Genomic DNA, 15,789 nt, shown 5'->3' on the forward strand with positions numbered 1-15,789 from the left:
GGGACAGGCAGCATCTCTGGAGAGATGGAATGGGTGACGTTTCGGGTCGAGACCCTTCAGACTGATTGTTTCGGGTCGAGACCCTTCTTCAGACTGATCCGTTTGAAGAAGGGTTTAGACCCGAAACATCTCCCATTCCTTCTCTCCAGAGATGCTGCCTATCCCGCTGAGTTACTCCAGCATTTTGTGTCTCTATCTTCGGCTCTGTCTGAAGCAGGCAAACCAAAGACTGAGGTAGAGTGGCAGAATGTGTCAACAGGTGAAGGAAAGCTCAGCCAAAGCAGCACTTAATTAGATCACTTGAAATATTGAAGTAGGAAATGTCGTCAAGTTTAGAACAGTGTGAGCTGTAATTATGAAATCTGGAGTACAAAGCAATCTGCTGGGGGAAATTAGCAAGTCAGGTAACATCTGTGGAGATTTGGGGTCAGGACCCTTCTTCAGACTGGATAATAATTTGTTTCTCAGATGCCTCAACCACAAATTTGTTCATTGCTGTTGAGAATTCAATCTGGCGATTCATGACAGAAATCTACAGCCAGCAGTTTTATTTATTTATGCTGCAGTTGTCAGATCCTCATTCAGTCCATGTCCAAACTGAATTACTATGTTTTTCAAGCATATCCTAAAGAATCCAATCCTTCGTGATTGCTCACTCACATCTACCTCCAAATATGAATAACTTGCACAAACACAGATTCTGACTTCTAACTGAATCTCTCAATTTAACATTTTATTCTAATGAGATCAGAAGCATGAGGCATTTTCTGCTTATTTTTGTTTTTTTTGTGATGAGCTCTGCTTTCTGCAGTGGTGGCTCTTCAGGGCAAGTGTTCATTGAACATAGGTGTTTCTGTCTGTCATTAATAGTGTAAATGCCCTTTCTCTTTGCTCTTGAGCTGTAATTTCTGACCCAAACACAAGGTGCCATTCCTCTATCATAATTTTTATGTCTTTGATATAATGAAATATTCTCAGTAAAATAAGACAAAATATCTGTCAGTCTGCAGGTTTTCAAAGTGTTATTTTGCCGATAAGATGTAATGTATTTATCAAAACTGACTAAAGTGCTGGAGCGGGCACTGCTCAATTTTGACTGGGAGAATCTGACTGAATTAAGAATATTTTATTTTATTCTGTATCACGGTGGGGAGTTGGAAAAGAACGAGTAATCCTTCATTGTAAATCAATATAATTAGGATAACTGGAGAGCTGTTGTAAGAGTTTAATAAAACAAAAAAACAACCTGAGTCCAGATATTTAATTATGCTTGATGCAGATAATCCTGAGCAGTAACATCAGCATATGATAGGAAGTCTGGTGATATTGAACGGAAATAAGCCCGTTAATCCCATGCCAACTGACCAACATCCATTTCCACACAAATCCTATCATAATCCAATGTACCTTCCTGCATTCCCATCAACCCCTTCCCCATCAAGCTCCTTGGACCCCCAACCCCAGGCTCATTAACACACTCGGGGGACAATTTAGTGGCCAATTAATTTACCTCTTTTGGGATGTGGGAAAAAATAGGAGCATCTAATTTAAAATATCCCCAAAATTGAAATCGGTATTCCAAACCTCCTTTCCTTATCTACCTATCTTTCGTATCTGGTCCTGCCCTCAGCCCCACCCCACTCCTCTGTACCAATGCCCTGTTGCCAGTGATGCGTGCTTTGTTTTGCAGCGTTGCAGCATGCTGGAAAGCACATGGAGGATTGCATTGTGGCCTCGTACACAGCACTGCTTCTGGGCTGCCTATGTCAAGAGAGCCCGGTGAGTATCTAAGTGACAGAATGAAAATGTCTTTCTGAAGATTCATTTAAATCAAAGCTGGTATTGTGTATGTTTTTTAAATTGCTTCACTTTGCCCTTGCATAACCACTCAGCCAGATTCTCTATCTCTGCATGATCTCAGCAAAGCATATGTGAATTTATTGAGGGATGAATTATGTAATTAAACAAAGAGCACAGTTTCCAAGGTGTTAGCAGTGCTTCGGTTATCATTCTCTTGTCTCTGCATCGAGTGTCAATGTTTGTTTGAATACTCTTCACAGCTCACAACACTCAAAGCTCAGTACCCCACAGGGCAAAGCAGCCTGTTTGAATTGCACCACAACCACCACGATAAACATACATCTCCTTCCTTCCTTCTTTCCCTCCCCCTACCCCCCTTCGCACTGTAACTAGTGCTTTGGGCATCTACAAAATTCTTTGCAGTAACTCAGCTGCGCTATTCTGAAAATGTCACTCAAGTCCATTGCCTTCGCCACCAGGAAGGACACAAGCAACAAGTGCATGAGAACACCACTATTTAATTTTCTCCTTCAATTTGCACATCCTAGCTTGGAAACACTGCCATTCCTTCATCCTCGCTGAATTCAAAATGCCAAGCAGCATTTTAATAGTGCTCTCAGTAGAAAGTCTTTCAAGAAGTTTGTTTGGTTTAGTATTGTCACGTGTACCAAGGTACAGTGAAAAGCTTTTTATTGCGGGTTATTCAGTCAAAGAAAAGATTATACACACTTATAATCAAGCCATCCACAGTGTACAGATAAAGAATAAAGGGTGCAACATTTAGTACAAGATAAAGTCCGGTAGTCTGATTAAAGATATTTAAAGGTATGTAGGGAAAAAAACTAGATACTGGTTTAAATCGAATGTAGACACAAAATGCTGGAGTAACTCAGCGGGTCAGGCAGCATCTCGGGAGAGAAGGAATGGGTGATGTTTCAGGTCGAGACCCGAGATGCTGCCTGACCCGCCGAGTTACTCCAGCATTTTGTGACTACCAAAGATAGTTAAAGGTCTCCAATGAGGTAGATGGGATGTCAGGACCGCACTCTGGCTGATGAGAGGACCTTTGCCTGATGACAGCTGGGATGAAACTGCCCCCGAGCCTGGTTCACCACCAACATCAATTCCAGCTAGGGAAAAGTAATAAGGTAATGTCCTTTATGTTTGCAGCATCAGTCACATCCTGAGAAATGAATAAATTAAAATATACTAATTTGCAGGATATTGCAGCTGAGGTATGCATTTTCCAACTGGGATAGGCCCCACACTGGGGTTTTCATATCTCGTCCACTCTTGAGATGCTAATTCTATTTGTAGATGTTTAAACTGCATGCTGGTAGTGGGAAGAAGGCTAAAGTTACTATTTATGTTATTGCACGTATATTGAGAGTCCTGATTTGACTCATTCATACAGTGATGCCAACTGCACAAGTCTTATCCAGACTAATCACTTGATTATCCAGACTAATCACATATTTACATCGGCGAAACCAAGCGCAGGCTCGGCGATCGCTTCGCTGAACACCTGCGCTCGGTCCGCATTAACCAAACTGATCTCCCGGTGGCCGAGCACTTCAACTCCCATTCCCAGTCTGACCTTTCTGTCATGGGCCTCCTCCAGTGCCATTGTGAGGCCCACCGGAAATTGGAGGAACAGCACCTCATATTTCGCTTGGGCAGTTTGCAGCCCAGTGGCATGAACATCGACTTCTCCAACTTTAGATAGTTCCTCTGTCCCTCCCTTCCCCTCCTCCTTCCCAGATCTCCCTCTATCTTCCTGTCTCCAACTATATCCTTCCTTTGTCCCGCCCCCCTGACATCAGTCTGAAGAAGGGTCTCGACCCGAAACGTCACCCATTCCTTCTCTCCCGAGATGCTGCCTGACCTGCTGAGTTACTCCAGCATTTTGTGAATAAATCGATTTGTACCAGCATCTGCAGTTGTTTTCTTATACTAATCACTTGGTCGCTCTTCTTTCGTTCTTATTCCTTTAGGTGAATGTTAGTACTGTGAGGGAGCTTTTACCCGAAGGAGACTTCTCCATAATGACTGAGATGTTGCAGAAGTTCTTGAATTTCATGAATCTGACAGTAAGTGTGTCAATTGCTCATATAAAGCAGGTAGAAAATGTGATTTCAGGACTGGTGAGTAATTACATGTATTACCCCTGGTCTCGATGAAATGGAGGGATGGGATCAGTCAGATTGTGTGCAGGTCGCAGGTGGTCATTGGATTAGGATGAGGTGGGGAGTGTGGGGTGGAGACACCCAGGGAAGGAAGGGGTCATCCGATGATTCCTCCAAAAAAAAAGTGAGGACATGAGGGGGCTGTGAGGTTCAGTGGGAGGGGCTCAGTCAGTTAGCTGTCACTGCAGATTTTTATTCCTCCCTTAAATGGGGAGTGATGGGGCCCGTTTCCAATTGAGGGGGTGAAAGAAGATCCAGTGTCGATGTAGAGAGCAGCTGATAGTCGCTGCAAATGCTTTGAGAGTGGAAGGAGCTGAGTCAGCTTGTTCCGACAACCAGGTAGCTCGATTTCAAGGAGTATTGTAAATCAATGATAGTTCAGTGGCTGAGTTTCTGGACTGGCAGTCCTGAGGCCTGGGTAAAAGACCTGCAGAAAAAAAAGATCAAATCCCAGTGTGGCAGCTGTGAAATTTAAATGTGGTCAATTCAGCTAAGTCTAATTGTGTCCATGAAGCAACCAGATCATCAACATTAAAAACCTGTCTGGTTCATTAAAGTCCATTTGGAAACAAAATCTGCTCCCTCATGTCTAACCATAAACGTGACTCCAGGCTCATGACAATATGCATGCCTCGAAACTTCTGAAATGAGCCAACATACCGTCAAGTGGAATTGGTGTTGAATCCTGCCAATAGGCTGTGGGGCTTCATTTAAAAAATGAAATTGAAAAAGTGAGTACATACTGTTGTGGCTGGGATCCCATTTGGCTACATTCTGCATGGATGCACAACCATCCCGGTGAAATTTCAAACAGCGACCAAATATGGAAAGATCACAGAAGAGCAGTTTCTCTGCAGGTTTGCTTTCTGTCGGTACGTGTCGTACACTTCTGAGTGGGTATTTAAAAAGCCAGAGGTGTGTTCCAGGACCAGACGGGAGTCTATCATTGGGTGTGATAAAGACGACCAACACTGACTTCAAAAATCACAGGGCTGTGCTTCTAATTAAATTTACTGCATTCCTATATTAGCAGGAGCTGTACCTACAAATGGAAACACCGGTTTAATTCCCCAGCTCCCAAGAAAGGCGCGTTTGTGGGTGGACACAGCATATTGTGTGGGTTAATGCCCCGGCATTCGAGGAAGGGGAATTTGTGGGGTGAGGAGTGTGGAGTCGGCCAGAGAGCGTATCAGTGAGCCTGGAGAGGTTTTATTTATTTTCTGAGATGCGATGCCTTATTCATGAATCCTGACTACATGCTTAAATGTCAATTTTTTTAAAAAATCTAAAATTTGGCATCTTCAGGGATACTTTGAGAATTATTTTATTGAAATTGATGCATTTTACCAAGATATTAAATGGAATCGGCATTTCACTTCTCGCGGAGGAGATTAATGGTGTGGATTTTGCATTAGTATTAATTTCTTTGTAGAAGGATTGTCGGTGTTCAGTTTCCATGTATAATCCGCCACTTTACTGTGAACTGATTGTTCTTGTAGCTTGCTTTTACCAGCGTCCCCGGGACAAGAGTTGAAGTTGCATTGATGTAAAGCTGTATTTAGTGCAGAAAGATAAGGTTATTGACCTTGGAAGGAAGACATTACTTGTGCAACCATGTCCTTGGGTGACTGATAGAGAGCTGGCTGTGGACCAAATGTTGAAGTACACAAATACTTCCTGAGTGCAGCTTTTCAGCTAACAGTCTCCTAATGTATTCCTAAAAATGGATTTATCCACCTGCCACCCAGTTTACCTAACTAATGCCTTGATGCACACAGCTGGTAGATGATTGTAAAATTTGTGAATTCATTTTATTGTTAAAATGACAAAGTTTTAAACTTTCCACAAATATTGAGTCATAGAAGTGGTGTATTCTTAAGGTGAAAATGATTTTCTAAAATCTGTCCAGTAGTCAGTCATCAGCAGTTGATAACCAATTTCTCTTTTGTCTCCAGTGTTCAGTGGGAACGACAGGACAGAAATCCATCTCTCGAGTGATTGAATACTTGGATCACTGCTAAAGGACGCCAAGCCACTGCTCCGAGAGGCTATGTTCTGTCCCTTGGGGTTAGCTCCCCTCCCTCATCAACCAACTCATATTGTCAAGACCTTCTCTAACCCTAAATATGGAAAGCACCAAGGGGAAGCTCACTCTCTGCTTCGTTAGTGACTGCTTCCATAGGAGTTTATGCCCATTGTACAGTCTGATCTTCAGGCAGTATCGTGAATGAACAGGGTGAATCTGGTTGGAGGCAGAGACGAATCTAAGGATGAATGCCATGTGCTTTAGATGTCAAGACACAGCTGATATTAATCATATGTTGAATTATTCCATACCCATGCAGGTATGCAAACAGCTCCAGTGTGGAGAATCTTTCCTGCAAGATAAAAATTCAGAGTTTAAAAAAACAAAACGAAACGGCCTTGTGTTACTCAGCAATATTACATTGCGTCTTCATGTCCGACTTGTTATGGTTTAGTGTGGGTATGGAATAAATCCTGTACCACGCATGTTTTTATGATTACTGAGACAAATGTCAACATTCTTGGTTTGGTAGTCATTGCTCCTGAGCACTGTGCACGAGGTCGCTGGACAACTCATTCATTTGACACCAGTAAACCATGCCACCCTCCAGAACAGCTGCTTATTTTACCACAAGCTGAAATGATGGACTAGTGTTCCATAAATAGAGTTAACTAACACAGGTATATAAGTATATGATAAGACTATTTGGTTTAGTTCCCCTGATCCATTCAGCTTGCACTAAAATAAATGGCGCGAATTAGGCAACCGACAGCTGAGATATCATTTTTTGGATGAGGGTATTTTTGTCTTAAAAAGTCTTCATCCCAAATTCTCTTGGACACCTTTTTGAATTGAGAAAACACACCAGCAGTGCTGAGGTCCCAACACGGATGTGGTCACTTGTCATTATCTCTGGGTTGAAGTCTTACTGTATCCACAGGAAATATGAAATCTGCCTATTTCAAGATAACTGATGTGTTGCTGTGAAGCTTCTTGATAACCTTCAGTCCTTGGTTGTTGTTTTTGATTGTGACTAGTCTTTGATTCCATTTTGGGTGTTTCGGTGCAGCGGTCTGCTTTTTGAGCCTGTAACATTATTGAAGGCCATTGGGAGCACCAGAGAGTTTGAACACTGGAGCGAGACAGCATCCATTTTCTTCGTCTTAACTTGGAAAATTATTGTAGAGACTTCTACGAAATACATTGAAATAGCTAATCAGAACGGGAAAAGAGAAAGCACTGGTACATGAAATATATTCCAAGGTTCTCAATTTTAATGCATTAGTTTCTTGCTTTACTGAAACATATTCTGAGTTTACCTGTGAGCAGGGCTGGATTTTAAAAAAATCCTACCTCCAATCGATAATCATTTTTGAATTTGGATTCATTTCCAGCGTCTGTATGGGTAATTTCAGAAAGTAGAACAAATGCACTGAACAGGAATAATAGTCATTAGCCTTTGCCTTCTCTATTGCTACTCACTTCTATACTCTTTTTTCAGTCAGTGGCAAGTTCACATTATCTGTGCGAGTTTTGCAGTTACTTCCGGAGACTGGTGAGAGCAGATGTGTCTTAATTTTTATATTCAACTGATGTGGTGGGGAGAAGGGTTGGGCAATGTTCAGTGAAGTTGAATCACTATGTATTCAATCTAACAAAGATATGTTGAATATTATAATATGAGCAGTTGAAACTTAATGGCTTTTTCCACGCATTTTAAACGCCAAAGAAATCGGCAGTTTTGTGTGTCTTTACCAGAGGAATTAACTGATGATAGTTTTCAACCTCTACCGAGGCTGACAATTCAGTAGCATTTCCATCCTTGTTTCGAAGTAGCCCGGGTGGGCAGTTGATCCATTTTATGATAAGCTGATAAAGTGCTGCAAAAGTGGGCATCTGCTTCAATTTGACTGGCTTCTGTAGAAAGCTGTAGCTAGTCAATCTTGCTTGTAACTAATGAGGAAAATGTCAGCCTGGTCTTTTAATTTCTTCTTGGTATAGAAATGGTAAATGTAAGGAGGGAATGATCCACGTTTTAAAGTCAAAGTAATTGTGTGGAATATGACCAATTGAGCCTCTCATCAAGCAACTACGTTAGAAATCTTTGCATTATACCTTTTCACTTTTCCATCTGCTCAGTGACATCTTAGAGTATGAGCAGAGTAGCAACAAGCGTAAAATATGTTGGTGGATGTCATTTGGACCGCATCTCTATCCCATTGTGTTTCTGCAAAATTTGCAGGCTGCTTGAGAAATCATGGAATTGCAGCAGGACTAGGTAGTTATTTACCTGACCATACTAATGCCCCTTATGCTTTTAACTACAATGTGTTTTGAGAATGCTGCTTTAATATTATTGGAAGGAGCTGGCTGCTCTGAATTAGTGATGCAGCTCTCTAGATCCAAGGTGCACCTTGTGTTTCTGTGTGGATGATTGTTATTATTTAAGTGTAGAAGACCAAATGACTGAAGAACTAGGAAATTCTTTAGTGCCCTTGCTTTCATGTCAATTAACTGGGTTTTTGCCCCACCCATGTCATTTTTACCCCCTAGATATAATTATGTTTCAATTTTAGTTAGACAGTATGTGTGAGTTATCCAGCCTTGCAGAACCAGTTTTGCCAATAATCTCCTGCAACAAATTATTTTGTGATTTATTGAGACTTTTCTATATTTTCCAATATGGACTGTATTCTCTGAGACTGAATAAGTCTTCAAAATGTGAAATCTATTGAGAGTTAGGAGGCACAAGTTTGAATCTCTGGAACCCAACTTCAAACCAGCCTGGACTGAGGGATCCAGCATTCGGGACTGGTAGCTGCTGGCTGTATAATATGTTGCAAGGGGTGGATTGCTGCAGCAAATGCCTTTGAGTTGAATGAGATCTGATTCTGCATTTGCTGGATTGGTGTGCTTTCTGTCCTCCATGTGATGCCAAAAGTGGTGTTTTATTTCCTCCACTGATGCATCTTATCTTGACAAGCACTGGGAAATATGTTGGAGATTATTGACAACTCGCCACGTTGTGTCCATCAAAATATTCTGAGAGCTATTTAGTCACTAATTGCCCCTATGCTTTGACTTTGCTCCACCAGATCGTTGCTGTTTGAGCAACCTTCAATATCTGCTCGCTTGTCAGGTTGACCGCAGGAAGCTAGCTGCTGGTCAGTAAAGTGATTTTCATTCACGACAATAGAAACCATGCAGAGAATATTATATTTCAATAAAATCATTTTTTCTCCCGCTATCCCCATTGTTTCTTACCTCTACTTTTTTTATTATCCTTAAGTATTCAGTGTCATTCCCTGCTGGTGTTAACATTGTTTGCTATGATGATTGGGAACTCTGATTACAATCCTATCCCTTTTCCCAAGGTTAAGTGCCCAGATTATCTTGATTGCTGCCTCTGATGTCATCTGGCTGGACTAATGTGAAGTTAAAAGCCTTTGTTCCAGGTACAATTTCATTTGATGTGTGTTTGTGGCTTACTCTTCCCTCCAGTGGGGAGCTATTCTCATTTCTTTCTAATCTCATACAAATTGCCACAGCCAATAACCTAGCAATATCAATTGTACTGGTAGATCATTGTATCCAGGAAGACTATAGATGCTATTCCTTGCAGAATGTGGCTAAATTAATCTTTACTTCAAGAAGTACCATTCTGGCAAAGACGAATATCTCTCCAGAGGGGTTTAACTCTTCCATTCTTTTGCTCAGTATTCTGCTATGCTGCTTGATGCCTGCTACAGAAGGAAGATCTCCTATGAGCAACCTTGTTGGTGTTGGGTTTTCCGCACTACTGTTTGTGCCTGTTTCCTGAGAAATGTAAATCTATACTTTGTATTTTGAATTGTACAGTTGATTGAAGCCTTAGTGATTTAACCTGACTAAATCTGGATGTGAACGCCATGGGTGCAGGAGTTCTTGTGTAAAATATCAGTCACTGGAGCCAGGACAAGATTAGTGGGGAATGAATTAAGTGTATTTTTCAAGCTGGGTCGCATTCTCTGATGGTGGATGTCTTCATTCATAATGTGAACTCTATTAAGAATTAAGATTTTGTACAAGGCCTGTAGAAGCAGTTCCTGATTTCATTTAGTGTTTGGAAACTGGTTTTCCGAGAACTGATGATGCGTGTTAGATCAAGGTATGAAACATTCATTTTCTCAAATCCTGTCTCAGGATTAGATCAGATTACAGGCTGTAATTATAGACAATCCAATGAGCATCCACCAAGTTTAGGAACATTTGAAAGAAGATTCTGTGAATTTAAAGTTTCCATTCTGTTTAAAGCTTTTTGCTGCAAGTTCAATAGATTGCTCAGTTTCCCATGCGGCTGCAGAAAGCTGCCACAGTTTGAGCACGGAGCCTCAGTTCTTAATGGCCTGTTTTTTTTTTAACCCTCTGAATGTTCTTACTAACTGCAATCAAGTCCAGATTTGAGATTTTAAAGCCATGTTTTATATTTGTCAAGGTAAAGCTACTTAATATTTTTAATCGGGTGCGATTTGTTTAATTCTAGACTACAATGCAACGTTTATCCATTCTTATGTAGACACAAAATGGTGGAGTAACTCAGCGGGACAGGCAGCATTCTCTGGCGAGAAGGAATAGGTGATGTTTCGGGTCACCTCCACCTTTATCCATTCTTGTTGGGCTTGCTTTTACAAAACTCTTTGGGGTCTGGTTGTGGTGATGACCCTGTTCCCTATCACTCATTTATGTCAGATACTACATTTCCATGGTTCAAATCTGGGGAGATTACAGTTCTGACCATGGGATTCGCCTTGCCCTGGCTGCGTGAAGTGGGATTGGAACAGTGTGTGAAGGATCCAAACAAATATGTGTTCCACAGGTCTGCAGCACCGAGGGTGAATCTGCTCCCATTCTTGATACATTATATCACTGCTAGACTTCTGTGACTGAAGATGGGGAAGACATTTGATAATATTTTAATCAACTTAGGTCCACATGTCCAGCTACACATCCATACAATGCCACAAAAATCAATTCATTTTAAAAAGGATAGTAATGTTTGTGTTATAATGAACACTGGATAATTAGTTTTTAAATAGTCTGACCAGAGTGGGTACATTTGACTGGATATTTCCATTCTATCTTCCCCTGTGTTGACATCTCTATCCTTAATAAAATGAACGAGTGGAGCAATTGAACTCCCATTACGGAACTATGTTGCATCCTGTTTGGCAGTATATACTTCAAGCAATAACTCCCTTCCAGGGACAACCTATCCACGCTTCACTACCTGTGGAAGGTGAAATTGGGTGTGGCTGTGCTTTAAGTAGAGCATTACCTCAATCCTGCAATCATGAATCACGACTGAAATTGTACATGGCACAAGCTTCGATCAAGATTTTCTGTTGGCAGAGTTATATTAAAGCTTTTAGTTATATAGCCAGTCCTGCCAAGTGGTTAGGCACATTCTCCCTTCACTTTAATTGTATCTGTGATCTGTGTTGATCAGAATACACTGCATTGGATACCTGGATTAATTAGTTGAATATTTATCAGAGCATAAACAACATCTATGATATTTCAGTAATTTTTTTTAATGCTTTGAAACCATGCTGAACTGGATGATGGGTCCTGGGGAACACCAGATTATTTCACGTGGAAGGAAAGGTTTAATTAGGTTTATATTGTTTGTTGTGTTTAAGGATTGGAGAGCATTGCAAAGGTTTTGTTAGTCCTCTGCTTTGTTTACGCTTTAACTTTCTCTTGTTCTTCTGCTACTTTGCAGACAATTTGACAAAAATGCGAAACTTGTGTTGGAATTAATGAGTGTTATTGGAGGACCACCCTCTTTCTGTTCATAATTTGGAAGCAGAAAACCAAGTTGCCTGGTCAGCTCTCTCCTTTACCTTTTACACCTTATTAGCTTTCCTTCCCCATTGCTGCAAGGTTTAGATTTGTTTTTTAATAGGCTGCCCTTACCGTGAGAGATTATTTTTGCCATGCATTTGTGTATTTACGGGGATTTATGAACATGAATGCCTTAATAGGTGGGCTTTGGTTATTTATGTAAATTAGAAATATATTAAATATAAAATAAACCAAAGTGGAAAGTTTGTTATCAGATCTGCCCAGAGATAAGGAATGGCAAGTTGTAGTTTTCATTGTAAAATATTTTGGTATCCATTGGTAAAACCCAAGAGAAATTTTAACTGAAAGGTATTGGCAGGTTTGTGGTGAATGTTTTGCTTTGGCCCCATGTGAGAGGTCACTAATAATGGAAACCATTTTCACATCCACCGTTTTGGACTTGGGGAACCTTTCATGGTTCCTCTCGTTTGCTTCCATCCAGACTGTGTGGAGGGAAAGGAACTGAAATAACCTTTCCGCATTTTCTTTTCAGATGACAAGATCCATTTCTATCCTGCTCATGAATATGCAGATTGTAACAACACCATTTTCAGTTATTTAAAAAAAACTATTTTGAGAATTACATTTGTGTGTCACATTCTTTACAGTTTGTAAAATTACAAGATCTAGCTAAGACAACAGTTATGGTTCACAACTTGGTGCAAATATATTGTACGTACCCAACAAGTTTCATTAGTCTAAAGGCAAATGAAATGTCCATATGCCTTCACCAAAGGACCATCTTAGGTGCTTTTACACTTGAGCTCTGGCCTTTATTGATCATGTTTTCCATCAGATGTGGTAGGTACTTCCTCACCAGTCAGCAGTTCTGAGAATTTGAATTAAGCCATTTAATTGGAATCTGTCAGTGTTCAATAAGCATTCTTGTGCGGATTTTGGTAACAGATGGTTACTAAAATCAATTGGTAACTGAGAAAGTGCCAAATAAATGTTTCCATTAACCACATATACTATAAATCACATCAGAAAATTTAATGTACAAACAGCTCATAATCTGTGTGTGCAAAAATTCCATTCATCAAATATTCTTTTCAGCTGTCAGGCTTAGTTTGGGTATTTAATATTGTCACTACAGGTAAAGGCATCCCTGAAATCAAGATGGACATACAGATACTGCCCACCTCAAGTTGATCATCTACACGACATCTTTCTCCATAAATTTCTCATTGCTAACCTGTTGTGCGTTCATGTGCACTTCAAGGCTGGCTCCGTAGAGGCAGAGTTGCTTTGCTTGCATGAATCCCACTTGGGTTGTCAATATGCGCAGTGTAAGAATGCTGAACATTGCATGAGGTTCCTTGGTTCAAGGCAGTGGGTATTTGGCGTTCTGTTGTGATGGTGCAGGCACTCCACCTGTAGCAGCTCTGGGGAGGAGGTGCATCCCAGGAAGAAAAATTGGATCTTCTGAAGTTTAGCCGCTCCAACATGAATAGACAGCATAATTTTTATATTCTCACCTAAATTGTTATCTCAGTCAAGTAATATTTTAAAGCCTTCCTGTTTTGATGGGAGGGGAGCTTCATACTTGGAAGAGCTCATCTCTCATGATTTTGACCCTGCAGATGCCTGATTCTCTGACAGGTTGGAATGGAAGAAGTGGCAACCCTTGGATTGCAAGGCTTTCCGGTCATTGTGTAGACTTCCAATGGAACTTAAGCACCAAATTTCTAACTTGACGAATTGTGTGGGCTTCTAGAGTTGAATTTATAAGGATTTAAGAAGTGTTTCTCCATTGCATTAAACTGTCTGATTCAGAAGCAATCCCAGTTTTAGTTCTGGTTTGTAGATAAGAGATACGGCTGCGTTATTTTAGAAGGAAGGTTACCTCTCGTGCAGTCCCCACTTTCTTCCAAGTTTCACACTTGCTGTGCACTCCGTCAGTTGCTTGGGCTTCCCCACAGGCAAATCCCGTGTCTCCATTTGCAATTGTTTTCATTCCATTCCGTTGTAGCAATCACATGACTGCAAAGGGTACATGAGGGCCTGAAGAGAATGGATTTAAAATAAAATTTAAATGACTTTCTTTGTGTAAATAGTTGTGTAAATATTGGCAATTGGAAATTTAGAATGGTAGAAATACTTTTCAGATTCCGATCCTATTTTTATTTTATACATATTTCTCAGTTTCAATCTTTCAGATTAAAAGCCAAATGGCAGGAAATAGAGTTTGTACCAGTTTCTGAAGTATGTCTTTGGTTACCTGTAAATAATTTTAACTCGAATAAAAGTTGCTACTTTCAGTACAGTTGGTTCTGTAAGTCGTTTCCTTGCATTTGCGCCCAGTTAATCGTGCACCCGTTAATTCCATTGATGTGCCTGTTGAATATAAAGCCCTGATCACAGCAGCTTCATTCAGGAATACATTTCACAGTTAGATCCATTACATCTCGGGTGCAAATGCTGCCTATCAGCAAACCACATGCATCCAAGTGATTGTTCCATCTCAGCTTCCTTCCAATATCCTCAATGAACCCAGTCTTGCCAATTTACTTCACAACATATTTTATCAAGAAACAGCTGTATTGGATTCAGCCAAGGCTGTGGAATCGGATGCCATCTTGGCAATCAGTTCTGAAGAGTTTCAACAAACTATACCTCTGTCTGAGCCATCCAGTGCAGCAAAAAAAACTAACCCTGCCTAAAGCTGGTAGATTACCCCAGTATTTTCTTCACAAATCCACTCACGCTAGTTACCATCTCATCAATCTAGAAGTCATCGTCAGCAAAGTGTTGGAAGTTTTCTGCAACAGTGCTGTAAAATATCACTGATAACATTCTTACCAGTGGGTTTGGAGTTATCCAAGGCCATTTGGTTCCAGACCTCCATGAAGTCTTGATGCAAACAGACAAAACAGCTAAATTCTGGACAGGTGAGTAACTATCCTTTATTAGGTAACATCTGTCTAAATGTGGTGAATGTAAACCTGATTTTGGTGAGAATTGAGGGGGAGCTTTGCATTGGCTGGGGTCATGACACGTAACGGTTCTCATGTTTGGAACTCTGCCATCTCTGGGTCACTGTATGGAAACGAGCCATGCCAATCTCAACCCCAGGCATTGCAGGAGCTCCAAAGGGCAGTGGCCTGAACCCAACCACAGCTGCACAATGACTCTCCAACCAAAGGCAAGACGTTTGCTGATCACAGTTCCTCAGCAACTAGAGCAGCCCACACATCTCTGCAGCAAGATCATATTCAGACTGGTAAGTGGCAAGTTGATGCTCAGTGATGACTAAATCCATCTGGAGTTTTCAGCCTTCAACATCCTGAATATCCCCAGGTCATGCATGCACTTTATGGTAACTCTCTCCCTGAGCATATAAGCTATCCAGGATGCATAATCAAAAGAAGATGGTATATTATCCATTTGCCTGAGTGCATACATCTGCATTAATACAAGAACCGACACCAACCAAGACAAAATAGCCGCTTTATTTTCGCCCTGTAATTTAATTTGTGGTTGTGTGTGCAAGCAATAGGGAGGGCCAGTTTCTGCTGCATCTACATGGTAATGAACGCGCTCAATACTGACAACCAGTCCTGTGCACAATGGACTCGAGAAAAAAATCTTTGTAAGCTGGAAAAACCCCAAATAAAAATATGATTGGAAACAGCAAATCCGGCAGTATCTGTGGACAGATATGGAATTAATGTTTCGGCTCAAAATCTTTTATTGGAATTGGGGGAAAAAACGTGTAACCAAGAGTTTTCAACATGAAAAAGTTTATAGTTTTTCTCCTCACACTGCAGTTTTTTTTTTTTTAGTTTTTTTTTCAATAGGTGCAGGAGCAGGCCATTCAGCCCTTCGACCCAGCACCGCCATTCAATGCGATCATGGCTGATCACTCTCAATCAGTACCCCGTTCCTGCCTTC

At 40.9% G+C, this 15,789-nt stretch overlaps 1 protein-coding gene across 3 annotated transcripts in view; it reads left to right on the top strand.

Annotated features, from left to right (window-relative positions):
* The window catches only part of LOC144610075 (wings apart-like protein homolog), a 149,364-nt gene extending 135,213 nt beyond the window's left edge, over positions 1–14,151 (top strand). For all 3 annotated transcript variants that reach the window (XM_078428601.1, XM_078428602.1, XM_078428603.1), the window contains exons 17-19: positions 1,691–1,779; positions 3,795–3,890; positions 5,942–14,151. In XM_078428601.1, the coding sequence (XP_078284727.1) occupies positions 1,691–1,779; positions 3,795–3,890; positions 5,942–6,007 (251 nt within the window). In that variant the 3' untranslated portion in view covers positions 6,008–14,151. The remainder of the gene's footprint in view (positions 1–1,690; positions 1,780–3,794; positions 3,891–5,941) is intronic.
* Positions 14,152–15,789: the final 1,638 nt, after the last annotated feature.

This window comes from Rhinoraja longicauda, chromosome 35, assembly GCF_053455715.1.
Source record: "Rhinoraja longicauda isolate Sanriku21f chromosome 35, sRhiLon1.1, whole genome shotgun sequence".
Lineage (NCBI taxonomy): Eukaryota > Metazoa > Chordata > Chondrichthyes > Rajiformes > Arhynchobatidae > Rhinoraja > Rhinoraja longicauda.